This window comes from Rutidosis leptorrhynchoides, unplaced genomic scaffold, assembly GCF_046630445.1.
Source record: "Rutidosis leptorrhynchoides isolate AG116_Rl617_1_P2 unplaced genomic scaffold, CSIRO_AGI_Rlap_v1 contig184, whole genome shotgun sequence".
NCBI classification, from domain to species: Eukaryota; Viridiplantae; Streptophyta; class Magnoliopsida; order Asterales; family Asteraceae; genus Rutidosis; species Rutidosis leptorrhynchoides.
The window spans coordinates 30235-57994 of NW_027266434.1; the positions used below are offsets into that span (position 1 = coordinate 30235).

General features: G+C 36.2%; 4 protein-coding genes and 1 pseudogene across 4 annotated transcripts; 1 reads left to right on the forward strand and 4 right to left on the reverse strand.

Moving 5' to 3' along the window:
* Window positions 1-681: 681 nt before the first annotated feature.
* LOC139881714 (accelerated cell death 11-like) lies at window positions 682-2133 on the reverse strand. Its single transcript, XM_071866141.1, has 4 exons — window positions 1903-2133; window positions 1422-1594; window positions 1078-1223; window positions 682-788 (listed from the first exon to the last, which is right to left on the reverse strand). Exons 1-4 carry the CDS (start codon window positions 2110-2112, stop codon window positions 682-684), a joined length of 636 nt encoding a protein of 211 aa, XP_071722242.1. The 5' UTR covers window positions 2113-2133.
* Window positions 2134-3063: 930 nt separating this feature from the next.
* Window positions 3064-4782, reverse strand: LOC139881707 (cationic amino acid transporter 1-like). Its single transcript, XM_071866136.1, has one exon. It carries the CDS (start codon window positions 4603-4605, stop codon window positions 3064-3066), a length of 1542 nt encoding a protein of 513 aa, XP_071722237.1. The 5' UTR covers window positions 4606-4782.
* A 10646-nt stretch (window positions 4783-15428) lies between these two features.
* Window positions 15429-17305, reverse strand: LOC139881708 (cationic amino acid transporter 1-like; annotated as a pseudogene).
* Window positions 17306-18504: 1199 nt separating this feature from the next.
* LOC139881703 (cation-chloride cotransporter 1-like) lies at window positions 18505-22789 on the reverse strand. Its single transcript, XM_071866134.1, is given in 21 exon segments — window positions 18505-19115; window positions 19118-19175; window positions 19177-19206; window positions 19208-19471; window positions 19473-19594; window positions 19682-19843; window positions 19922-20020; window positions 20023-20067; window positions 20070-20324; window positions 20408-20598; window positions 20694-20808; window positions 20912-21139; window positions 21249-21310; window positions 21400-21500; window positions 21616-21663; window positions 21665-21731; window positions 21829-21878; window positions 21880-21921; window positions 22049-22127; window positions 22279-22386; window positions 22644-22789. Coding segments are annotated over 21 exon segments (2883 nt in total).
* Window positions 22790-24455: 1666 nt separating this feature from the next.
* LOC139881709 (uncharacterized) lies at window positions 24456-26098 on the forward strand. The gene is made up of 2 exons (XM_071866137.1): window positions 24456-25144; window positions 25336-26098. Exons 1-2 carry the CDS (start codon window positions 24456-24458, stop codon window positions 26096-26098), a joined length of 1452 nt encoding a protein of 483 aa, XP_071722238.1.
* The last annotated feature ends 1662 nt before the right edge of the window (window positions 26099-27760 follow it).

The window sequence follows — 27760 nt, forward strand, 5'->3', positions numbered from 1 at the left end:
CACTCGCAAAAGCAACTGGTTCGGGTTTCTTCAACCCACTCTGGGTACTGATTGTAGCTGAATGCTCATTTACTTATTTAATAAGGACTCAATTGCACTTATTAGGTTACTTGGTTACCTATCAAGGGCCACGGAAAGAAAACCCAATATTTGTCAACTTTAGTAAAACTGTTGCTTGTGTCGGATGATTTCTATGTTGTATAAGATCGAAACTTTGAAATTACTTTGTGTTTCTCTGTTTCCCCATATTTTACCTTTTTTTTTTATGATACCCATATTTTACCATTAGATAAATAAGAAAGAAGTTTTATTCGTTCTGTTTGTTCTGTTAATAGTAGTGTGGAAATGATTTCATTGATGTTCTTCATCTTACCTTTTTCGTGATCTTTTTTTATTTTTTTTTTATTTCTATGTTGACTAAGTTTGATTTAGTCAACAATCAAACAATTCTTCATATCAGCACCATTGAACGTTGATGGTACCAATTGCCAAAGAACCAAAAAACCTCATCACTTTTATAGTATACAACATGGCAACAAGAAGTTTATTCCAATGTACAAATAGCTTCAGTACTACTGGTTTACAGTTCAATGAGAAATATAGCTTATTCTAAAGATAAATGAAAAATTTATAACAATGTAAAATACAATGCCAATCCTGTGATCTGGTTTTTCTAAAAGTTTACCAGTCTGTACCCAATTCTCTTGATATGAAGAGATTTTCAACATAACTAATGACAGGTGCAGATGCCGTGATGTAGTTTTGCATTTGAACCTTGGCAGAACTCTCTGAAAGAATAAAATCGAGAAATCATACCATCAAACAACAGAATAGTAGACTAAACAGAATCAAACAGAAGAAGAACCAAACCAAACTTGCGTTGAAAGGATGTGTAAGCTCATTTACCAGTAAGCACCACTAGTTAGCCCATTTTAAGGAATCAAGCAACAAAAAAACTTAGTTTTAGCCTAAAGTGACATCTCAATCATGTCTTTGAACGCTACATTATATTGTATATAGTTTGTTTAACATCTAAACATAGTTAATTCACAGGCTTTAATTGCTAGAAGCACTCACCATCTTCATTGAGCTTCTGCAATAGCTCAGCCTTAGTCGGAAGAGCATACATTCCGGCCGCGACAGCTTTCCTGATTATCCATCCATGGTACGGAGCAAAAACCTGATCATAAGCCTTGGAAGCTGGATCCCTCAAAGAATTACCCCTGAAAATTAAATATCGATTCCAAAAATTAATTATTTTCTAATTTCTTTAAGCAGCAGTATAACAGGAAAAAAGTGAGAACCCCTTAAAGCCACGCTATGAACAAGATAAACAGAATTTTCAATTTTATGATGATCACCACTTTGAATGATCCTTATAATAAGCAATTGAAAAGAAGATACAAGAGTGATGAGCATACTCAGTAGCTAAAATCTGCTCGAACAATACTCTAACCATGTCAACTCCACGCTTTACTCTGAGAAGGTTTCTGGTATGGCTTCCAGCTATCCTCACCGTCTTCGTTTTGACATCCCCATCCAGAATAGCATTTAAAGTCCCAATTTGCTGTGATACCTCAGCCAAATCACGAACCTATAATCATCATCATCAAGAATTTCAGAGCTCAATTCAATTAGGCAAAAGCTTAATATAATCAATTTGAACAAAAGTTTTTCCCAAAATTTTAGTGCTAACTTAATTCCTCAACCCAAATTTCTCTAAATTTACGATTTTTTCTACGGAATTCGACACGAATAGAATATAGTCGGACACGGGCTATCGATTTTCATCACAATTTGATCTCAAAACTTTATTAAATACAGATATTTGTACCGAGCTCGAAAAGGATCTAACCTTTTTACCATATTCTGACCAGCGATTAAGCAATGTAGATAGCATACCTTAGCTACATAGTCCATCTCGGCGAATTTAAACGCGATACCCAAGCAACCAAACAGAGGTGACACGAGAGAGCAAGCGTGAGAAAACGGCTCAACTCCCAGCTCCACGTTTTGCTGTTGAGTGCTGTTGTTCAATGTAGCCGCCAATTCTTTAAACGCATCCCCCATCTTTCGTAGAGGCTTTTGGCTGCTCTCCAAAGAATCCGCCATTGATGACGACTGACGACCTCTGTCTTTTACTTGGTTTTTTCAATTCTGTTTCGAACTCATGCTTGATGACGAACGATCTTAAGATTTGAGAGTCTTTGGGCTTGTTTGGGTAATAAACATAGTGACGATCTTATCATGGATAAGGATTGCGTTGTCCCTGACTAGACCAACGCCGCGCCGTTTAGTCGCTGGTTTTCGTTATTTTCATTTTCATCCCTGTTATATAGGTATTAGAGCAAGATCATCCCTCAGTTAAATAAAGTTTTATTTTCATCTTTAATAAATTGATCTTTCCTTTAAAATTTTTTAACGATTTTATGGCTTAGGTCCTTAGGATCATATTTTTTATTTTTGTATAATATAGTTTAACAATGAAATTTATCTTAAGAAGGTAAAACATGTCTTTTCTTATACGTCGAACTCGAATTAGTTGACAAAACATTTGAAACATCCATTCAAATTCCGGTCCTCAAGTCGAACTCATGAGCTCACGATGGTTGGTTATTTTGATCTTCAAGATGATGTTATATATCAAAATATTTTTATTTCTGCATAATATAACAGTGAAATCTAAACTTAAGAAGGTAAAAACATGTCTCTTTTATACGTCAAACTCGAATTAGTTGATAAAACATTTGAAAAGACCATTCAAATTCCGCTCCTCGAGTCGAATTCATGACCTGACGATGCTTGGTTATATTGATCTTCAGGATGATGTTATATATCAAATTTATGTGTAAAGTAGAATGTGTACGGAAATCAATTCACTGGGAAAATGTACAGGATGCTATGAAACAAATATTTTAAACTCCAAGGGGGAAAAAACTAAATTAAAAATCCATTAACTAACATCTAACTTCTAATGTATAAGCATCAAAAAAACAAAAAAAAAAAACAAAAAACATCTAATGTATAGACCACAATTCGAACTACTCTAATTCTAGCACTACACTAGTTAGCAGCTTCAATATTAGTTAGTCTTTCCATGTCCTTAGCAGCATCGTAGGAAGCATGTAATCCTATAAAAACATAGTAGATCATCAACAAAACTGTCCATACCAGAAACCTCACAAATGAAGCGTTATCGACGGATCCCATGATGAACAAATTGAGTGCAATTGAAGCTGATGGCACCCAAGGCATCACTGGAATTCCCCACATTTTCGGTTTCCTAGCTTGCTTAACCGTCAATTGTAGTCCCAATGTGGCCAAAACCCAAATCGGACCGATTATCGCATATCCCATCCAACTTTTACCATCTGTAACCTTCCAATATGCTCCAGAGGCGATTGAAGATCCCACGATTAAGACCAAGAATGCAATCAACTTCCTATGATCGGTCTTAGTCGTCTGGCCAGCGACATAATATCGTCTAACGATTAATGCTAGTGAAACAAGTGAGAAAATGAACAATGTGGCTATTGAAAGAAGGTTAGCTAACACGTCTAGGCTTGTGAAGAATGCGACGATGGAATTCGCCACTGTCATAACAATTGTTGCGTTTAATGGGGTACCGGTTTTTTCATGGATTGAGGCTAGAAACGGCGGCGCCATGTGAGTTCTTCCGATATGCGTGAAATACCTAGCCTGACCGATTATGTTTGCTAGTAAAACAGTAAACATTCCTTCCAGTGCGCCGAATGCTACTATGTATTGTGCCCAACTGAACCCGACTGCTTTGAAGGCCATGGTGTAAGACGCGTCTGGATCAATTTGCGTATACGGTTGCATCATACATAATGTAGCCGACAGCGTACAATATGTCACAATGACTATTACTATGGAACTAACTAGTCCAATTGGGATATCCCTTGCCGGATTTTTCGTCTCTTCAGCTAATGTTGCAATGCCATCAAATCCTATGTACGCGAAGAACAGCATCGATGAGGCTTTCATGATTCCTGAGACGCCAAACGGAGCAAAATTTGTAGTGAAATTTGAGGTATTGATTTTCGTTAGGCCGGCAATCAGGATGAATACCAAGACTAGGGTATGTGTGATTGAGGCTAGTTTATTGAACAAGGACGAGCCTTTGATACTAAAGCAAGCGATGACACAAACGACTATGGAAATCACAATCGCAATCGGATCCAAGTAATTGTAGCCTTCCGACATCGACGAAACGTAGAATCGGAAACTGTTTGGTTCGTGGTTACATAGTGTAGCGAAGTAGGAAGTGAAGGATCTCGCAACACCAGCTCCTGACACTACATATTCGAATAGAATGTTACCGGCAGCAATAAAGGCTACGAAATCGCCAAGCTCAACTCTTAGATATGAGAAAGAGCCGCCAGCCACAGGCAATTCTACGGCGAACTCAGTATAACAAAAAACTGATAAAATCGCGGCGATTCCAGCGATTAGATATGATAGGACGACAGCAGGCCCGGCATTATTCCTGGCAGCTTCACCGGTAAGAACGAATATTCCTGCCCCCATAATAGATCCGATTCCGAACCACATTAAATCGAACCAGGATAGATCTCTCTTCATCTCGTGTGTACTACACGCACGTGTCTCGTTTAACTCGAAATCATCAGTAGAACGTGTGAAGAGCCTGTTCTTGAGCCTGGCTTTCGTGTCGGACAAGGCATTGACGTAATTTCCCCAGCTTCTGAAGGATTCTTCCGGTAGGAAATTTTCTTTTCGCAAGAAACCACAGCTTCGTTTCTTGAGAGTAGTACCACCATTGTTAGTTTCTACTTCACTCGTCATTATTGAAACAGAATTTTGTTTCAATGGAAGTTTTTCTTTTTTTCTAGTTACAGAGGAAGTAGAAGTAAATTCATAAGATTGAATGATTATCGGATCCAATTCCTAAAATCTCGACAGATTTTAAACGAATTAGTCCTGGATAAGTTAACCGAGTGTCAAAAGACTTCTATTGAGCCACGTCTTCGTTTCAAATTAAAACACAAATTTGACCAAGTTTTTTTTTGACTAACTAACTTGTTGTTTCTTGTCCAGGAAGTTATTTAGTTGTGGCAGAGAGTTGTCATCGGAAAAACTCAAAAGGTCGAATTTCAAATTCAAACCCTAATCTAACTAGGAAAAATTACCTAACTAATGCAAACTAGTTGTGGCAGAGAGTTGTCATTGGTAAAACTCAAAAGGTCAATTTTGGAATTCAATCCTTGTCTTAGATAAAATAAAACAATATCCCAATAAAAATGTAATTCATATATTCATGGCTATTTTTTTGCTCTTCAATGAATGACTATGTACGAGACATCTTAAAACTGAGAATTTTATTTTATTTTTTCATAATATGCAACATATCATCATTTACAAATACATGTCAAATTATGACATGTGTTAATCTATGGATGTTAATTGCCATGTAAGAAATTAATTGTCAAAAAAAGTATATCTAAAAAGCAATCAAGAAAATCTTTTTTTTTCTTTGCACCATTAGTGGCACTAATTATTCAATTTAAGAAATCCTCTTCTACATATCTCCGTGGTTCAAAAAAAAAAAATTAATTGCCCAGAGACAATCTCTCTTCAGAAAAATATGAAACGAAAATTGTAAATCCATTAAGCAAAGAACAACAAACTCATATTTAGTTTTTTTATTGAGTTTTTTCATTCCCAATTCGTTAATGGAGTTTCCACTTCTCTACAGTCTCCACTCATATCTCCAATCATTCTTAGAATTTTGTAGTCATAATTAAAAATTTACATATTGCTCTTCTATTAAATATAAGAATTTATATACCTGACTTTATTGGATGGAATTGATGCCGTTTGATTTGATTTGGTAACTAAATCATAATTGATGGTCGTTTTGGACGATCCCATCTAAAAGACTCTCAGTATCATATGTTTTTTTGAATTAAATTTCACAATACATATGAATTAAATCACATGAGTCCAAAATATAGAAAAGGTTGAAAGAGGTTTAAATTTCTGCAGTGGTAGAAGTTGAAGTTGAAATTGTAATTTTTTTTCATGGTTTGGAGATGGAGAAGACGAATGGAATGTGAGAATAGAGATCGAAGATGACGTCGCACCACATAACAATGAAACACTCAATTAATTAATTAATCTTTTACACCTAATTATTTAGGTGGCACATATAAATTTTGTTGTATTACAAATGTATATGGATATATTAGTGAGTAGGTGTTACACATGTGTATCCAAGAATTTATCTTTAAAAGTATATTACAATCTCCATCAGATCATGTTCAAATCATCAACATCGTAACCGTGCGACGGACTGAAAATGTAGAATTTCACCGGAATCAGTCGATCATTTCTTGACGCATTGTCGTTTTTTATTGAGAATTGTGGAACAAGGTTGTTTGATTGGGGGGAGATTATGTAAGGATTTTTGCAATGTGCAACTTTGCAAGTGCAATGTCTTAGATCGACTAGCATTAGCATTGTTGCCTGGGTAGAAATCAAGTCAGATTAAGGAATAGGATTATTGGGAGAAATGTTTAGGTACAACATTACATAATATTCTATCATTTATATATGCGAATCATATGTTCAAACATCTTATTTTTTATAAGAAAATGAATAAAAGATTTATAGGTGTATTTAGTTGAGAATTTTTTTTCCTGAAAAAAAAATCCCATTTTTTCTTGAAATTTATATAATAGTAGGAAAAATAAATTATCAAATAAAAAATTTCATAATAAACTTTGTTTATTTTTTTTTTCACTTACTGAAAAAAAAACAGGAAATATTTTTAAACAAAAAAATTCATTAAGGGTGTGTTTGAAAAACCACATTGAAATTAAAAAAATTGTGTAATCGCGTGTAATTACACGTCAATTATGGGGTTTGGCGTGTTTGTACAACCGTATAATTATCCAAAACTATGTAATTACGTATTATTCGGAGGGTGTAATTCCACCATTTCAATTTCGAACTCCCCCTAATAATTTGTATAATTACACCGAATAATTATAGAATTTAATTTTTTTTATTATATTATTTATTTCTTATAATTATCGACTGTATAATAAAACATAACATTTATAATTACATTGTAATTCAACGATATTAATCAAACATCATAAAAAAATTAATTCATATCTAATTAAACATACATATAATTATATCCACGACTTTTACTTCAATACAGACCCTAATAAATTCCTCTATTTTAATTTCTTCAATTGAAAAAATCAAACAAAATTTTTTTTTACAAAAAACTCCCTTTGAACAAATCATTTCAAAGAAAACAAAATTTCCCAACTTAAACACACTTCATCCCTGTCTCTATGAAGATGACAAATCAAACCGGAAGGCAAAAAATGCACAAACTTTCCATCGTTTAACATACTTTTACGAATTCGTTCGCTCTATATTATCACAATTCACACACTCTGATAGCTGAAAGGATGAAGAATGGTATGATGATGACGCTATTCGTCAAATATTACAGCAGCTGTCGGTTTGACGAGGAATCGATAGTTCTTCGGTTCATCATCACCTCTACAATTGGTAAGATGATCAACCCTTTTCATAAAAAGTTGCGATATTCTCAATTATCCCATGTTTGCATTATCCCAAAGTTACAATTTTTAATAACCCCGATTACTTATTGTATACTTGTTGTTTATGTCAGGAGACGACGACGAGGATGACGATGATGATGGGGATGAACAGACTGGAGCTGCTATTAGAATGCAGAAAATTGTTAGTTTCTGGTACACTTCATTTTTCATGGCTTATATAGTGCTCAACTACTCTTTTTAGTTTGTTTCTGTTCTATTTTTTGGTATCTTAATTGGGTTTAAAACATAAATTTCTTTGGGGTGAGCTGTTTTATATTAAATGTCTTATAGGAATTCTGCTGGGTATTTGAATTTGGAAAAGTCTGGCGCTTCTGCTACGAGCCTTGTTTATTGTTGTTCATTCAGAACCTTGATTTCCAGTCATGTTTGTTATTTTATTAAATATCCTAACTTTATTCAATTTTTCTTGTAATTGCATTCAGGTCTCATTGTTGTACGAGATATTTCAACCAAGTGAGGGACTGGTTTATCTGCAATGAGATAGCTTGGTACACCTGTCACCCAGGTGTGGTAGATTTCTGGGAATGCTTCTTTAGAATTATGAACTATTATAATTCTTTCTCAAGCTATTTTCATTACCAAGTGATGACGGTGTTCTACAATTTCTATTCCCAAGCTACTTTAAGTGTGTTTTCCTCTTATACCATTAGACAGCTTCCTGAGCATTTCCCCTTAATCTAAGCTATATTGTATCTACTTCAAAAACATCTCTCAATCCAAAATGTTTCCTATATCAGACGAGAGAGTTAAGAACTTAACAAAGACCTTTCCTTTTGGAATAAATGTTGCATCAGCATTATTGATACCTTGTTGGCTTGAGTGTTATTTTTGAAACATGTATTCTGAATATAGACACTTCAACCATGAACTCTACCGAATTTGGAATCAAATTGAAGTTAGATGCTCCTCTAAATCTTTCAACTTAACAGCTTCTTCAACAGCTAGCCTAGCCCTTTGGAAAACTTTATTAGTTGGCTATAGTCTAGACCCATGGTTTACCATATTGTTGGACTAGAATTGTGTAGGGCATCTGCAAGTGGCTGAAACTGAGTTACAAGGGTTAGATCAAAATTGACATGGTTCTCCAAAGTTCTGATCAACCTAATGTACAGTGAGTTCATTATGTTATATACAGTCACTTTTTTTAAAAAAAAAATTATTGATGATTATAGCCAATACTGACTCATCTACTGTAAAATAAAATGTAGACATAGCAGACCAAGTTCAGCAAATATTTGCCATTTAATTCACTGCACTAATTTACCGTATAAAAAATTAATTTGATGTACTATTGGTCCTATAGTTAATTTTTTCCTTTTTTATTGTACTCTTTTACTTATTTCTCGATTATGACTTGGAGTAATTTTGACTCGGGGTTGAGCATTTTGTTTTTTTTTACCTCCATACGTTACTAATGTGACATCTGCTTGCCAAATGTGACCAGGTGTGCTGCGTGGCAGGCGTTATCTTGTGTGTATTTGTCAAGTCCAATGCAGCGCTGAAAAACCATTTTGGTTATTATACTTGCATGTGCAGGCGATTCACCAGAGTTCCTTTACTGAAACAGATCTACATTGTTTCAGCGTTCTATCAATCCATCCCACTGTATTACTTTGGCACAGATTTGCATGCAAGAGAAAAAAATAGAGAATTCGGCAATATTTTTGAGGGGTGATCTTGCGATTTTGTCACATTGAGCTTTATAGATGAGGTAATATCTGGTAATGAGATCTTTTTTTGATTTCTTGAATCTGAATGATGCATTGTACATTGATAGCTGATTTCATTTTGATGAAGAAAGTTATACACTCACTTTTGATTTTATCTTTAATCAGACTAGTAATCTCTCGGTTTTTGTGATTAGGCAGTGTCGGTGGATTTTAAGGAATGTGAGAAAGTTTACTTAAAGTTAATCCCTCTTTTCCCTTTTTGGTTATTTCTTCCCAATGTCAGAGCTGGTTGGATGATTGTAGATGTCTTTCCTTGATGGATAATATATGTAGATTACAAGTTCTTTGATTTGATTTCTTTGTTATTATAATAATTTCAAAAGGAAATGACTTAGCAACTATGCTAGAACAAACAAAATTCCCATTTCTCGGCTTATAGCTGAACTGGTAGAAGTCTATTTCCTGCTCTGCGGAAGAACATGGACTGCTGTTATCAATTTTATTCTGATATGGTTAATTGATTTGACTTTGATGAAATGGAGACTTAATGTGATGATTGTACTAAAAATGGTTTTCCTGTGTTGTAAAGTTTAGATGGTTACAGGGAACTGCAGTATGGTTTTGAAAGGTTTATTGTTTTTTGTTGACTGCGAAGCAACGAGTTTAACGAATTTTAACACTTGGTGTTCTATAGTCTATATAGCCTTGTTTCTGAGTTAGCATTCTTACTTGTGACTCCAATTCCAATAACGAAGAAATCATTTTTTGAAAATCCTGCTTACTGCCGGAAATCAACTATCTCAGGATTCCAGATGTCCCTTTATATTACTTGTTTAAGTTGCAACTTTTTTTTCCTTCGGAGCATACCCCAAAAAAAGAAAAATAAAAATGGAAAAAAGAACATTCTCATTGTATCTTGCACGTGTTCAGGTAGAAGATTGATCCTCAAGTAGCTACACTGAGGAGTAAAGAATGAGAAGAGCATTTGCTTTAATGTCGAGTGGGGAGCGCAGAAGGAGCACGCGTATAATTGAACTGGAAGAACGGAAGAAAGAAGAAAAAGTCCAGAGATGTAAAACTGGTGGAAATGGGCGTCAGCAAGGTTTAGATAGCAGGCAAGATCCTCAACAAAAGCGGAGAGGGAGAAGGAGGAAGACTTATCTAGTTAATGAGGTACCTTCCTTGATTTCTTTCTTTCGGTTGCGGAATGTCTTCATTTCATATCCTACTTTACTATGTGTTCTTAGCTAGTAAAAATGTGTTTTCTCTTCTTTTGCTCATTTGCACTTATAAATGCATTTTTCAAAAACATAACTACATAAGAGCCTGGAACTGTTAGGATTGTTTGTGTGCTGGTTGGTTGATTTATTTCCCAGGAGTTATTGTAATCGATTGCACATGCATTTGTTCATGAACCATATACTTAGTTTATGAAATTATACATGGTGAGAGGTTGAAACTCCACATTTGGAATGAATAACTGTATGTATCTACATTTTGATCGAGAAGTTTCTTTGAAATATATCTAGCTATATTTATTATTGGTTTTTTTCACTTTTGCAAGGGACTGGGACTCTTGCAGGCTACTTGGTCTGCCGATTTAGGTCATCTAATAAATACCGGTTAGTTTGATTTTGATCCAAGGTGTAAATTGCAAATCTAATCTGTTGACTACCACATTGCTACTTATGATCATTAATTCGGTTATTTCTTTGAACAGATCAACCAGCTTTATTATCAGGAGCTGCATTGCCACAGAGAAGAGAGCTTGAACTCTTACTGAGTACACTGAAAAGGCATGAGAAGAACTATGATATCTTATCAAATTTACTGAAAGAAACATGTTTTTTTTGTCCCTTATGAAGTGTTGAAAATGTATTCAGTCTTTGATTTACTTTTTTGTCAATATGATAGGAGAGATTCTCGCAATTTTTTTGCTGAGCCAGTGGATGAAGATGAGGTGCGTTTTCTTCTCTTTTCTAGATATCTTGTTCGTACATAAATTCGTGTACCCTTGTTTCTTTGTACCTGTATTTGTATACTTGATCATGAGCTGCTGAATTTGTTGCTGTATAGGTTGCAGGGTATTATGATGTCATTAGCGAGCCAATGGACTTTGGCACAATTTCCATCAAGCTCAATGAAGGAAGTTATAGCACACTGGGAGAATTTAAGGTTGGTTTGTTACCTCATGCTCGTTGCTTTTTAGTTCATTAGATAGGAAAAGAAAATTAATAATTAACCGGTGGAATACGTTGATAACATTAGCTCTAGTTAGTGCCGTACTTTCTACTACAAAATCTAACATCTAATCCCTCAAACATATATTAATTATTGTTTGTGTTTCTGTTTTACAGCGTGATATTTATTTGGTGTTTGAAAATGCTATTGAATTCAATTCTTCGACTACTGTATATTACCGAAAGGTTTGTTTGTGATCTTCATTCATTGGGTGATAAAACATGATAGCATGGTCCCGAATTATCATATCTAGATCTCTTGTTGATTCTGTTGTTTCATTTTTTGTTTCCAGGCACGTGCTTTAAAAGAAATCGCTGAATGGCTATTTACCACTCTGGAAACTGATCCTAGCAATTTTGAGGAAGAATGTTACAGACTAGGAGAGCAACGAAGAGGCAGACGTCCGTCGGGAGCTGCAAATGCTGATGCTTACTGCAAGATAACTGGTAATGTTAAAAAAGTTCTACCATTATTTACATCTTAAACACTATATACATCTCTTAAATATTTACTTCCTCTTCTATATCTGTCTCATTATATGCTATAAAGGTGAAAGACAATCTGAATCCTTTAAAGGAGATCCGCGGGACACCTATAAGCCATGGAATTCTCTCAATGATGAGGGCCCGATAACTTCAATGGTTATTGAAAGCCCACAAGAACTTATTCAGGTGTGTAATGTGTTTGTATTACTTCATTTTCCTAGGTTTTGATATTGTTCTACTGTATATTGATTATTTTGTCTTGTAATACAGGCTCAAGGTGAAGATTTTAACTATGGTGAATCCTTGAATAGGTTTGTTAATAAGTTGGGACCCACTGCTAAAATGGTTGCACAGCGGATGATGGCACGGTTGGCGCCAGTCGAAGTTCCTGATATTCAGAATACATTTGTCCCTGAATCTCAGCCAATTAATCAACATGCTATTTTACCATTTACTACTAATAGTGACAACTTTCCTGAGTCTAATTGGGGTCAGCTTAGGAATATTTCGATGTCAGGCACGTCTTCTAGTGATAGCTTTCCGTTCAAGGCAAGTTTTTTTAAGGAGAGAGAATGAATGTGGCTTCTCTGATGGATTGATGGAAGCTCCTGGAAGCTTTAAAGGGAAAGGGGTTCAACCTATAAATCCATTCGAATCTTTTCAGTATCCAAGGAGCAAAGTTTCCCCATCCTTGTTTATTCGCGAGAATTCGAGTATAGATGAAAGGGAGGAGGTTCATCATGGCAATCTGAAGAAATGGGATGGTTCAAGTGGAGGATCAATTATGTTGGAGGAGAAAAGTCAAATGCGTCGGGAAATGTGAAGGGGACAGAGAGTCTCGATTGGTCAAGGAATTGTCCTTGGCCTCCCAGCATTTGTAGCATCTGCGACCGGAGAATATAGGGAAGGAGCACTTCATAGCCTTGTTGATGGAGGAAGGACACGTGGAACTTCTACTACTATGGCTGCTGGCTTTAAAGGAAAAGCAACTCAACAAGAAACTGTCGAAACAGGCAACATGCGAAATTTGGATCCTGTTGACAAAACATTCGACTTTCTTAGTGTATTAAACAACAACACAAGCGGCTACAGTTCCTCTAACATGCTGCAAGCTGTGGTCGAACCCCTTCCTAGAACCGCCGGCAGCACCTCCATCAGATGCTATCGGAATTATCTTCAGAGACGAAGAAACCAGGTGGCTCGAGGTAAGAGTAAGGTTGATGATGCGCATTATCCTGCTGGCGGCTCTTCCAACAGCATGGAGGACAATTTCTGCATTTGTTCAAGCCGGTCGAATTGGTGTCGCAGGAAGTCGGCGGTGGCGGCAGCAGATTGCAGCAGCTGCAGCCAGAACCTGAAAGTGTTGAAATAGTGTATTGGAATTCAATTGACGCTGATACATGGAAAGATGTGAAAAGTCTTGACTACCCAAACTGGCTGAAAGAACTCAGGTACCCTTGAATCGGTAATGGGGATATGTAACTGTATACGTTAAGCAGTATGAGTTGTACTTTTAGTTTTCAGTTCTCTTTCGGGCTAAAAACTCAAACCATGTGTGTTGTTATTTTTCATTTGCAACTATGTTCTGAACTCGGTTAGTTTAAAGTCTCAAAGACTTGTATCGTGCTAGAATATTTGGACGAAAGTTTAGCATCTTGACTTTTTCTTTGTCGTGAAGAGATGTATGTTTAGATACAATAATTCTAGCCAATTAATATTAGCTACCAAATCCTAGGCCCAGTCCATTCTATTAGAAAAGGAGACAAAACTTCTCATGTATACAGAGTACTATATAAACTCTTGTCAGTTTTCATAACACAAAAACTGAAAACCCCTAAAGAAGAGGAAACCTAATCAATAAAGAAACCAAAGCACTCTACAAAATCTACGACTCTGCCGGCGTCAGCTAGGAGCCCCAACTGGCTGGACCTTCCGATCAGAGGTGACAGCTAAAATCCTCGGGAAAACTAGATGCGATTGAAATCTTTGAGAAAGCACAAAAAGTTTGTACTTCATGGTGGAGGATATGTAAGGCAGAGCCGTCGATTTGGCATCGAATTGAATTGGAGAATCCAAATAATGTGTATGATACAAACTACTTGATATTGATCGTAGCAATGGTCAATTGATTTTTATCAGAATCAATTCCTTCGCAAATAAAGACCTTCTTCAATACATCGCAGACCGGTAACTTAACTCAGAAATTCTTTCAATTTTTTTTTGTTTTCATGTCTAAACTATACTCCTTCCGTCAATAAGTTGTCATTTTTTGGATTTCACATAGTTGTATTTATGTGTTACTTTTTATGATAGCTACTTTTTATGGTTAGAAATTGAAAAAACCAATATATGAACTTGGTCGCCATTTTTGTCATGTACATGGGTTAAGGCTAACAAAGTTAGCTTTTTCTATGAATTATGTATATAACTGAAAACTTGTACCAACTATGTTTTCTTACTAAAGGATTTAAATAAATATATACTGTTAATTATTATTGTATATAGTTTGAAACTGTGGGTAGATTCATGGTTGATTGATAAAAAAATTTAAATCGTTAGTTATATTAAGTAAGATAATCAATATTAAAATGTAAAAAAGTTGATTTCAGTTTAGGCACAGAAATGAGTAGTGACAGCTATGCATTTGTTATGGTGTGAAAGAGTTGTTTGAGATTTAATTGCCAGCTGCGATGAAATTTGTAGATACATTTAATATGGTATGTAAATATTTTTGATTAATTGCAATTATGATAGTTACTTTTTACAGTTTGAAATTGAAAAAACAATGCATGTACTTGGTCGCCATTTTTGTCATGTACGCGGTTAAGGCTAACAAAGTTAGCTTTTCTATTGAGGCCAAAAACAAACAAAACAATAGACAATGAGGACATTCTAACAAATTGTACAAAGAATTTTAGTAACGTTCCTTACAAGTCACATGCACTTATTGATTCTAGATTCTCTATTACTCATAAGCTCGAACTCTAAAAGATGCCGAGAAGTGATCGTAACCAATTCCTACCGAAGCTCGAGTCCAGGAAGTTCTAACCTACCCACGGTTTCAGAAAAGCTCGAGGAAGAAGAAGAAGATTAATTTGTAGGAGGAAAGAAGAAGAAGAAGATTGAATTGTAGGTCCTTGTTTTGACAAGAAAGACAATTAAGAGGCTTGTTATGATTCTGAATTACATCTCCAAGAAGAATAAGTCAAAAGACACTGTGGTGAAAAAAAAAGAAAAAAAAAAGGGTTATGGAGTCGTCAGATTGAAAGAAAACAAAATATAAGGACCAAAGGGAAACAAATGTAAAAGGTTATGGAGTCATCAGATTGAAGAAAGGAAAGATGTTCCGTGATCTTTCCAATGAAACCGAAACGTCTCCATATTTACTACGATTTAATCTGATCATCAGCATTTTTCGGCGATGAGATTTTGCCTTCCTCAACCTTGTTCCATCCTTCTCCTAATTTCTTATTGCCCGTTTCCTTGGCAGTGTCGTAAGACGCATGGAATCCAAGCAAAAAGTAGTAAACCAACAGAATAACGGTCCAGACTCCAAACCTGACGAAAGACGCAGAATCGATAGATCCAAGCAAGAAAATGTCGATCAAAATCAAGGCAGATGGTAACCATGGTACTAACGGAAGACCCCAAAGTTTAGGACTCCTAGCTTGTGGAATAAAGAAAGCAAGATAAATTCTCCCTGAGCCAAATTGGCATAGTGATGCAATATCCAATCCATCCATTGCTTTCAACAGTGAGACCCCAATAGGCTGCGGTCGCGGTTGACAATCTGACGATGAACAGAAGGGTAATGATTAGCTTATTCCTATTGGCCGTAGTCGTTTCTCCACTTGAATAATATCGTCTAACGAGTAGCGCAACGGCTACTAGCGTGAATATGAACAATGTGGAGATGGAGAGGAGGTTTGATAAGATATCGAGCTTGGTGAAGAACCCAATCACCGCTTTACTATCATAATGACCGTTCGCGTTAACTGGAGTCCCCGTTTTCGGGTGCACGTTGGCTAGCCATGGAGGCATCATATGTGTACGAGCAATGTGAGTAAGGTACCTGTAAAATTATAGTAAGCACATAGTCTAGAAATCAAATTTATCTTTTCCGATTACTCAGAATACATATTAATCGATCCGTGCTAAATCTGAAATCATAAGAGCTGGGATTGAGTTACCTAGCTTGACCAACAGCGCTGACTATTAGGACCGTGGTCATACCCTTCAAGGCTACAAAATGCGACAATATATTTAGCCCAATTCATTCCAGCATTTTGGAATGCCATGGTGAACGGCGCGTCCTCGTCAATCGTCCTATAATCCTGCATCAAACATAGTGTCGCTGCCATTAAACAATAAGCAATCGTCGTGATCACCATCAACGAGTCCGATAGGTATTATCTCTTTCAGGATTCTTAGTTTCTTCTGCCATGGTAGAGACAACGTCGAATCCTACGTACTCAAAGAAGAGGACGGCAGATGCGTGGAATACTCCATGTGCTCCAAAAGGCGGGAAATTTGAGTAATTCTTCAAATTGGCTTTACTAAGCCCTCCGACGATGATGATCACATGAACTATGGAGGCGGCATAGTTGAATCGAGACGAGACCTTGGTGCTGAAGACGGCTAGGATGCATATCACGATCGTAATACCGACGGCAATAGGATCTAGGTGGCCGTAGTTCTCACCCATGCTAGGAACGACTACGTGAAAGTCGTCAGGTTTTTGATTGAATATGTCGCCAAGTAGGATGTCCAAGTTCCGAATATGTATTCGATAAGGATGTTACCTGCCGCGATAAACGCCACAAAATCTCCTAGCTCTACTCTTAAGTATGCAAATGAACCACCTACACCATATTTTTTATGTAACATCATTCAAATCATAAGAAATTTACAAATAAATTAATTGAAAAATTACAGAATTAATTCATTAAAATTTTAAATTTTCGTATTATACATGGACGGAAATCAATTGGTAATAAATGTGAATGAATTTATATACCTGCAACAGGTTATCTCGACGGCAAACTCAGTGTAGCAGAAGACGGCGAGCAATGCCGAGATACGGAAATTACATACGAGAGGACCACAGCAGGCCTGGCATGTTCTTGCGCTTCTAGTCCAGTAAGCACAAAGATGCCAGAAATAACCGCTCCATTCCTAGCCAGATAAGGTCCCGCCAGTTGAGGGTTTTCTGCATCTCATGTTGACTCCTGGCCTTGATTTCATGGAGCTCCGTGGTGTCCAACCATTTTTGTCATGTACATGGTTAAGGCTAACAAAGTTAGCTTTTTCTATTGAGGCGAGAAAACAAACAAAACAATAGACAATGAGGACATTACTAACAAATTGTACAAACAATTTTAGGAACGTTCCTTACAAGTCACATGCATACACTTATTGATTCAAGATTCTATTACTCATAAGTTCTTATTTTGATTTATGCAAATTTCAGTTTGTTCATCGGAATGCTAATAGACCAACTCACAATCTTGCATATTGTTTTTTGAAGTTCAGTTAATTAATTTTCCTTCTAATAATTTGCCCCCATCATGTGGTAGAACTTGTCTATTTGGACAACTTTCTAGCTTAATGAAAAGCTTGGTTGAATTACAAAAAAAAAAAAAAAAGAAAAAAAAAAGATGCCGAGAAGTGATCGTAATTCTTAACCAATTTCTACCAAAGCTTGAGTGCAGGAAGTTCTAATCTACCCACCGTTTCAGAAAAGCTCGGGGAAGAATAAGAAGATTAAATTGTAGGTCCTAGTTTGACAAGAAGGACAATTAAGAGGCTTGTTATGATGCTGAATGTACATCTCCAAGAAGAATATGTCAAGACAGTGTCCATTTGGTTAAAAAAAAAATACAGGAGGGGGCACCAGGGGACGAAAAAGAAATATAAGGACCAAAGTGAAACAAATGTAAAAGGTTATGGAGGCATCAGATTGAAGAAAGGAAAGGTGTTCCGTGATCAGGTAGCTAAATATAATTGAATAGTGTCACCAATTACAGGAAGAATAAAAGTTCTAATGTTAGGGTACAGACTAGTCCCTAAAAGCTCAATTTGGCGCTTTTGATCAATTGGGTTTAATTAGGTTAATCTCTCCACAAAAAGAAACGTAAATGGATGTTTTCGAGTGATTAAAGATTTCGATTTGAGATAAAAAGTAGAAATTATTTCTGAAAAGCAAAACTAAATATCTGGAGAACCTGAGAGAGGTTCATATATCTGGAGTTACTGTAACTGTGTTTTTTTACAAAGTCACTCAAATTATACATCGAAATCGACCCTTGAATTCAAAATTTCTATAGAATCTATCGAGTGAACGGAAAAATGCCAGTAAACTGCAAGCAAAACGGCATACTACAAAAAATTGTATGAATGTATCCTTTTTGACTATGAAATTTATCAAAAGGGACGAAAAAGATATTGACATCGTCAGCAGTATTATGTGAAGAGAGTAACTACGTCTCTTTGGTATCCTCTAACAAGCAACAGCCTCGGCACGTTCTCTACCAACAAATCCATGTACTCCATATAAAAGTACGCCGGAGAATGTACAGGAGGAGGTGGGAGACTTACGAGCACCACTGCAGACATTCTAGAATGTCTCAGAATCGTAGTATTCAACTTCAATGTCGTATAAAGGAACTTCTCGACCTGTTGTTCGTTCAAAACCACTCGCTTCCCGTTAGCCATTAATGGAGTCTGTTTACTCTGAGCCGTCGCTTTCATATCTGCCAAGTAAGCTGTGATCCTGCGCTGAGCGCCCGTAAACATCTCGATTGATTCTTCCTGATGATCCCCTTCCCCGTGAGGGTCCCATGATTTCATGGTTATAACGATCACTTCTGCTTGCATCCTGAGATCGTACAGGAATTTCTTAACATCAGTCTTGAGCGCCTCCGAATCCGAATCTTCCTCAGCAATGCAGAATACTTGGATCTTACAGCTCTCAAAACTCTCTTTCGTGAGAAGAAGCTGAGATAGGAGAAGCATTAAGCCGCCATCTCTAACTATCCAATACAAATCGATAGTCCCGAACTGCTTTTGATACATGTAGGCCATTCGTCGAGACCTTTGACGATGACCACCGCCTTATTCGCGACAATGCAGTCAGTTGATAATCGCGACGAAGTTGGCGGGAATCTTCAGTTAGATTCTCTCGGCGCCATATCTCAGGATACCTCATCACCACGATGTTAGGCTTGAGATTTCCAAGTCCCATGGTTTGCACGATTCCGCGAAAGCCTTCAGTCATGCTGGGTGCTACCACTATCTCTGCCACTGCTTCACAGTTTTTATAGTCGATATAAGTCGCGAGCTGCTTGCACGCTGCTTTCGCATCTTCTGCGCATTCTATATAGTCTCCGTCCAGTATAGAGACGAAAATGGACATTCCACGTCCTTTTTTTCTTCATGCAGTTGGCAAAGTCTGGGAGTTTTGGATGGCAAGGGACATTTTCCGGTAGTTTTCCCCATGGCCGACAATATATCAGAGGGATAGGATACCAATTTTTGGGATGCACTTGGTTTGCTGCAAATATAAATAATGTCAGATATTTAATATTATCAGAATATAAAATGGGGAAAGGCACATCATTGTCCCGTATATAATTGGTACCTCCAAGAGATCGGAGACTTCGGAGGGCTAATTGGAAATATGCACTCTTGAATCCATCTCCCCAGTCCCCAGCCTTTCCCTTAATACTCACATATTTATATATAAGGCTTGCAAGGGCCAGAGACACGATAGTGAACGACCAAGAGATCAAGAACATTATCACTGCAAATGCAACCAAAACAATTTGGTTAGAGAAAGTGTAACAACTGTAAACGAAAAAAGTGTGAAGAGAAAGCATACGTATACACATTGTCGCTCCGATAAGAGATAGGCTCCAGTGGTGAAACTTCCATCGAGGACGCCAACTAGGAGCATCTAGAAGATCGAGGAGGAAGCAGACAAGTTAACGCCCGCATAACAGAGTAAGAAGAACATAGTTACAGTTGTGTGATCAGATCCAGATTCCCAATAATGACACAACAGATGCAGAGAACTGAAGTGAAGAGGGTGGCAACATGAGGTTCATCCCCATCTGCAACCTTGAAGTAGTTGAGAATGGGAAGGATATCGTCGTTCGCTATCGCTGCGAGTAGTCTCGGGGCACCTGTCAGGGATTGTAGAGCCGCACCTAAGGTTGAAAGAATAATTCCCAGGTAAACAATTGATGGGAAAGGCCAAGCAACAGTAGCAGTAAGCATCCTGCATTAAAAGTAATAGAATTAGTTATATCGTAGGCTAGGAGGCAACATACTACTATATACATGTGAACATGTATGCATGCCTGTCTGTTCAAAAGTTTATCTCTTGTTGCAAGCGCGCCGAAAAATAATACGGAAATTAGATATAAGAGAGTAGTGGTAAGAGTTGCGGCCAACGTTCCGATAGGAATTGAACGCTGCGTGTCCTTTAATGAGGCTGATCGATTTGAACCTGCCATGATTCCGGTTACAGCTGGGAAAAAGAGTCCAACTAATGCACTGGAAAAGTTAAAAAAGTATAATGTGAGCAAACATAATTGTGGTGTTGAAACATTACATTAATAACTCACTCAGAATTTTCGCAAATGACTTACTTGAAATTCCAGTAAACTTCTCCTTCAGGATCAGGGATTCCAGAACTTGTAGTAAATTGATAATCTGAAGCCCAGTTCTCTTTAAAGCTTTCCAAACTCAAGCCCGTGATTCCAGCTGACAAAGACAAAATTATATCATTTCTATCAAAATTCTGAGAGAAGAGAACATATAAACAGGAAAAAAAGAAAAGAATAAAAATTGCAGAGGATAAACTCACTTGCAGGGTAATCCTTCTTGGCAGAAAATATCCCTAAATATATGCATAACACAGAGAATAAAACAGGGATGAGGAAAGCAGGTGCCACCCGGTTGATCATCTTCACACCACCAAAGACGATAAAGCAAAGGAGGATAGTTACTACAATTCCATATATTTGTAGATCATGTGAACTTGGAGTTTCTATAGGTTCAGCAGCTGCCGTGCCATTAACTTTTGTGGCAGTCTCTGCATCGGAAAATAATAATTAACAAATAAGAACAAACTAAGAGGAGCAAGTATTTTCATGTTTGAAAGTGTTCTTCTCATACAAAATATTTATTTTAACAACTTTGACCTCGAAAAATTCCTGCTGCAGGAACAGCTTTTAGAAAGGTTTCCACTGCTCCAAGCACATACCTGTAATACAATGAAAAACATGAATGCCAGGCGTAAGTATGGTAATATTGTCAATTTCGTATTATCATAAAAGCTATTTTTGAACTCACAAAGAGCCAGCGACAGCATTTCCAAGGAAGAAACACAATCCAATGCTGACTCCAACTTCAGGACCAAGGGCTCGGCCAATGAGGTAATAAGGTCCTCCGCCCTAAATGGAAATGTACAATAGAATGATATTAAGTTGCCAACATATTAAAAGTAAGATCCTATGGTAGTATATAAAATAAATGCAATCTTTGATGAGTATATGAAACATTTTGTACCTTCATAGCACCATTAGTTGCAATTGCACTCAATGATATTGCAGTCAAAGAAAGTACACGTGCCAACAAAAGCTACTAGTACCAGCGATTCCCCTATTCCAGCCATGCCTACAATCCTGTACCACAAATTCAGAAAACACAATTAAATAATAACACCAGATTAACATGATGAAACTTAAGCCAGGAAAAAAAGAGGAATACAATAGGACTTACCAAGTAAATCGAATGAAGTAGATAATTCCCATTATGTTTTGCAAGCATGGGGATAAATACACCCATCATTGTTCCCAGTTTGAGCTCAGAAGACTTCATGATAAATAAAAGGATGTGAAAAAATGCATCAGACAGCTAGAAACTTCAGAGCACAAGAACTTTCCAACATGAATTTTCTTTAAGCAAGAGAAAGTATGACATCAGAAAAGTAGTTAATTACCGGTGAGCGTCCAAAATTTTGATTAGCATCTTCGCCTTCTCTAGGACTTGATGGAGCTTGAAATAATTCCCCTGTCATACTGGATTGCAATTCACGAAAAAATGCTAGTTAAAATTACAATCAAATGTATATCTTTCAGAAGACTACGACTTGAAATTCTCATAGATTCATGGCAAGCCATGAGAAAAATGAAGCAGGGCATGAATATGTACATGGAAATGATAAATTACCTCTTGAGTCCAAGAATATTGACAAGCGAATCAAAGCCAAACAATTCCAATTTATGCTCTGATTTAGTATTTGAAGCTGGTACTTCCATGCCTTTTTTGGAACCGATCCTTATCGGCCTGCAATTAAATTACATGTTAACGACGATGAGAAACAATTCTACAAAGCCTACTAGCTAGAATATATCACCAGCAATTTCACAATTCATTCAGCATACAATACACATAATACGGATTCCTTATCGACATTTCGATTTTGCATTATCATTTTCAGCACAAGAAATTAATTTCATCATATAATGACACACATTTATTAGAATACATGAATTGAGAGTGAAAGAGGTAGAGAGACAGACTTGATATTGGACGGTGTAGAGGAAGAAGAAGGTCCTGGATCCATTGTCGACATTTCCAGAACGGCGCGATCATTAGCCACCACTGGACGATATGAGCTGCCTCTTTCCGACGGCTGATCGCCACCACCACCACCCTCAACATCTCCATTATTTTTCATAATTTGTGTGTTGTTTTTTTGTCTCCGATCGACTAGATCCGATTGTATAATGTCAACGACAGAGATCCATTAATTAAGAAGAAGAAATTCATTCATGCAGGCTCATGCAGCGAAAGGAAAGGAAATGAAATGAAAGGAAACCAATTAACATGCTTAATTAACTAGATTAATTAGATATAATAATACATAATACTAATCTAATTCTGAATTTTTCAGTTAAAATGGTTTTGCTTCACGGATTCAAAACGACCATTGAGACTGCGTTTTTTCATTTCAATGAGTAATGAATAAATGATATTTCCAGGGAGAAATAATGTTGAAGGCACGCTTTTTCTACACTAAAGTGTTGATATTACACCATCCCTTTTCTTTTCTCGAGGCATGCTAAATATATGCTCCGTAATAAATATGATGTTTCATAAAAAGAAAAGAAAAAATAATAAATAGGATGATTATCAGAAAAATGAGTTAAAATATTCCCACCAAATATATTAAGTTTTATAATAATAAGATATTTGACTTTTTATTTAAAATGTTTTCGAAACTTCATTCAACCATATCATGATTGGTAGGATATTTGATTTTTAGATGCAATGATAAAAATGAAAAATATTTATATAAATATGATAATTATTTATAAATTATGATAATTAATATCGATGAAAGAGTACATTTTGATTATTTGGGTACACAATACACATTAACGAATAAAATGATTTAAATACTATTTTTTTATAATTAAATTATCGAAAATTTAAATAATATTGTTATTTAAATATTTTATATATAAGTATTTTGGTTATTTAAAGAGTATTTAATTATAATGTAAATATGTATAATATGGAATCATAAGAAAAATGAAATTGAGAAAAATACAAGATGTACAGTATTGTTTATCTCGAAATACAATTGTAGATGACATGAGAGTTATCATAAAAAAAAAATTAAAAATGACATGAGTAAAACTAAAGACTCTTTGGTAAAGAGAAGGGCATGTAATTAATTTGATTCGAGTGGAAAAGCAGGTCTTTTCAAGAGTGTTTTCATAGGGGTAATATCGGCACTTTATAATAGAATTTCGTGTCTTAACCATTATTTCCCCTGGATAGAACATTTGATCGGCTCAATTGAAACAAATGAATCTGAGATCGTCAGTTCAAAAGTTTCGGTTTGGTTTGATTTGATTTAGTATTCTGTTTCGGTCGATTTTCCGCATGAAATAGCAATTTGATCATTTATAAATCTTAATCAGCCGATTCCCTCTCCATGTACTACTAATATTTATAAGAGAAAACCAACCAAGAGATTCCATCAATAAAAATCGGTTCGATTTTGGTCCGCTGATCGGTTTATGTCCACCTCCATATTATCAATATGCCCAATTCCAAAATACACCATCTTCATAGTAAACTAGACAATGAACATAATTTGATTTCCCGGAGAAAGAAACATAATTTAAAAAGCAGGCTAGCTTCAAAGCTAACTATGAGAAAGCCATTTCTTTTTCCATTAAACCCTTCTAAAAGCAGACATTTTTAACTTCTTGGAAACCTTGAATCTCAGAATTTGAAGAAACCCCACATCATATCATCAACCTTTTCCACCTTTCACTTCAGAAAAATCCTTCCTTTTTCACTTTCTCATGAACCAAACAAGAAATCTCATAATGGGTTATGGGTCATCAGCTTCTCTAACAACACTCATGGCGGAGAGAAAAGAGTTAGTTGTTTCATTAAACGGAGATGATGATGATGATGATGATGAACCTTGTCGTCTTAAAACCTGCAACTTCCTTAAACCCATTGCAGATTTCACTTCCGACCAGTTAATCTCAGTTCCTCCCATAACAAAACCCACTTCTGATCTCCAAAATTTGGCTCACAGTGTTGAGTTCAGAGGAAGGCAAAATCCACCAAATGGCTGGAAAGCATGGGTACATAGAATGCTAACTAAGCATCATCCGACATGGGAAAAAGCAGGTATTGAAAAATCAATCCTTTGTTCCAAGTATAATAATATATCAATGCAGAACGAATTGATTCTTGAGATTGCTGATAAATGGTGTTTAAAGACAGATACTTTTATCTTCCCTTGGGGAGAGGCAACGGTCACTTTGGAAGATATATTAGTTTTGGTAGAATTTTCTGTTTTGGGTGATTGTGTTTTGAGTAATTCTGGTTTGGATGATGACGATATGTTGAGGACGAAAGAAGCTCTGCTTGAATGTTGGGAGAGTGTTGCTAAAAACACTAGCGGTAATATCAACTGCAGCCATTTTTCATGGATTTGCCATTTTATGCGTAACGAAACAACTGAGCTTGAGCATGTTGCATTTCTTGTCTTATGGCTGTCGATGTTCGTGTTCCTAAGGAATTTCATCCGGAAAGATGTATTTCCAAGGAATGTCAAATTGCACTAGCACCAGCTGTTCTCTCAGACATTTACCGGGAGTTGGGCTTATTGAAGCAGCACATTGTATCAAAGAAAGTCGATTGTGAAGGTAATCTTATACCACTGATTCTCTGGCACCGTTCCATTTAGTCCAGGTATAGATTCCCTTCATTAAGCCCTAGGCCTAATTTGATCGAATCACCTGGTCAGCCAAGAATGGCTTTGTGGGACAACATCCATCAGTTTGTGGATCAAGATATCGGAATGGCTTTCGACAATGCTGGTCGGAATTTTCAGTGGCAGCGATATGTTGCAGCATTAAAGTTTTACAGAGAAGAAGATTATAAGGTATTGGTTGGTTCTGAAATGGATAAAGAGATTGAATCTTTTGTGAGATGCATTAGGGTCTCTCAGCTTGTTGGATTAGATTGCTCTCAGGAATACAATCCGAATCGCGTGGCGATGCAATTCAGACTTGACCAAGATATTCCCTTTTGCTTGTCTGGAGCCAGAACCAACACTCATCATATTTTGAGGGATTATAGCAGGCCTATTGAAGATAAGGAATTGTTTGTTCCATCCAGATTCAAGAGATCGGTTGTTTCCAAAAGATACTTCAATTGGTGGAATGAGTTCGTATTGCCCAGGAAAGACGAGATGAACAAGAAAGATGTAATGAATTATTCCGTGCCTAAGAAGAGAAAAGCTGCATGGAGTGTTCCTAGTGATGGTATCTTAAAACCTTCGAGCAACAGTGAGAATCATGCAGGACAAGAACCAAATTTCCTGAATGTGGCAGTCCTTCCCAGTTTTGGTCCCAACTTAGAGGTTGTCATGGAAAAACAAATTTCCAAGGAGAAAGATCAAGTAGATATCCAAATAGAGACATCACCTTCTCAGGGCAAACCTATCGTCTAGCTTACAATTCAGCAACTCCAGGAATGATCAAAGGCCAGCCGCTGCTCATCCTCCTTCAACTCCGGTTCATATCGTCGGAGGATTGATGCATGAGGAAACGAATAAGCATGGGGCTGAAATCGGAGAATCAGAGAGAGCTACTGCAAATTCAAATGAGGGTGAAGCTGGTAATTCATGTTCAAACGGAGGAGGTAATGCTCATTTACTTGAGACACAAGGATTGCCATTGGAAGCTCGGGTCACAACACTTGAAAGGCGTTTTGCTAAGCTAAAGAAGTTTATCTCACTAGTTGTAACTCATGAAGTCCAAGTATTAGTAGTTATGTTAGAACTAAGTGCCATCAAACTTTTGATAATATTAAGATTATTAATCACTGTGCCTTTCGATGAAAAGTGTTTGTAGTTTAGTCATACACTCATGTATGTGCCCAATTGCTTATATAAGCACAGGGTATGATGAGTGGATATATGTATTTTTTTTATAATGATATATGTATGATACTTACAACTACTGTCTCATTCAAATGAGATTAGTTTTCCCCATATATAATAACCTTTCTAGATGTTGTGGATATTATTAATTATGCTCCAGGCTATCGTATCGTTAGTTATATCTTCATTAGTAAAATGTGATTATTATTATTTTTTATTATATTAATTGGATGTTATATACTCCCTCCATCCTTCAATATTTCAATACATGTTTTGCAAAAAAAATTTCATTCTATCTCAAAAATGATGATGTTTATGTTTAATTTAGATCGAAATATGTTAAATTTTTTCTTTTATCTTATTTATCTTAAAAATCATGTATTGAAAGACAAAGAAAATATATAATATGTCTCTAATTGTTCATCTATAATCATATTAGTATGAGTTTGATGCCCGTTATATGATAATTATAAATATGTATATTAAATTAATAGGATTTTGTTAGAGAGTATTATACTAGACTTTTACGAGATCATTGCATGGTAACGTCATTAATGATTCTTGTAACAATTATATTTGTTAATTTTAGACTTGAGTGTATCATAGTTCATACTTACTTATTGATCATTGTGTATATCTTTAATCGGATGACGTAAAGTTTATGATAGGACATTATGTGTTTTATGCATACAATTATATTAGATGAGATTTGTTCATCTCCATATATCTCTCTGATGTTAAGTGGAATTGAAATAATATATGGAAATGTTAGAATGAACTAATAAAATGTTATTAATATTTTCGTATTACTTAGAGATCTAGAAAATAATATTTGGACAATATATAATTGACGTTAAACATACCTATATTCAAATAAGTATCGTGTAATGAAAGGATTATAACATATATTTCCATACATTAAAGAGGAATCCATTCTACATTATTTGAATAAATATAATATCGTACTAGCTAGAGACCAATTATAATTGGTTGGGCCGAGTATGGTATTATGTCCATGGCCAAATAATGGCAGTCAAGTGAGCCGCGCAAAAGATTATTGCGAATGGGCTAAGGTTCACGTCAAGCTCATATAATCCGTAAAAGGAAGCGGTCCGATTGCATTAGGGTTTAACACAATTCGACGGAAATCTTCGCGAGATCGTTTGTGGATCACGATAGAGGTCGTGGTTTAACGATCGAGCGTCGCCTGTTCATATTCGCAAGAAGAAG

What these genes read in the sequence shown, in the direction of transcription:
- LOC139881709 (XM_071866137.1), top strand. Translation starts at nt 24,456, where the DNA reads ATGGGTTATGGGTCATCAGCTTCTCTAACAACACTCATGGCGGAGAGA. An exon ending in CTTGTCTTATGGCTGTCGAT is followed by an intron (nt 25,145 to 25,335) that starts GTTCGTGTTCCT and finishes CATTTAGTCCAG; the next exon opens with GTATAGATTCCCTTCATTAA.
- LOC139881707 (XM_071866136.1), bottom strand. Translation starts at nt 4,605, where the DNA reads ATGAAGAGAGATCTATCCTGGTTCGATTTAATGTGGTTCGGAATCGGA.
- LOC139881714 (XM_071866141.1), bottom strand. Translation starts at nt 2,112, where the DNA reads ATGGCGGATTCTTTGGAGAGCAGCCAAAAGCCTCTACGAAAGATGGGG. An exon ending in AGATGGACTATGTAGCTAAG is followed by an intron (nt 1,595 to 1,902) that starts GTATGCTATCTA and finishes TGATGATTATAG; the next exon opens with GTTCGTGATTTGGCTGAGGT. An exon ending in GCAGAAGCTCAATGAAGATG is followed by an intron (nt 789 to 1,077) that starts GTGAGTGCTTCT and finishes TTATTCTTTCAG; the next exon opens with AGAGTTCTGCCAAGGTTCAA.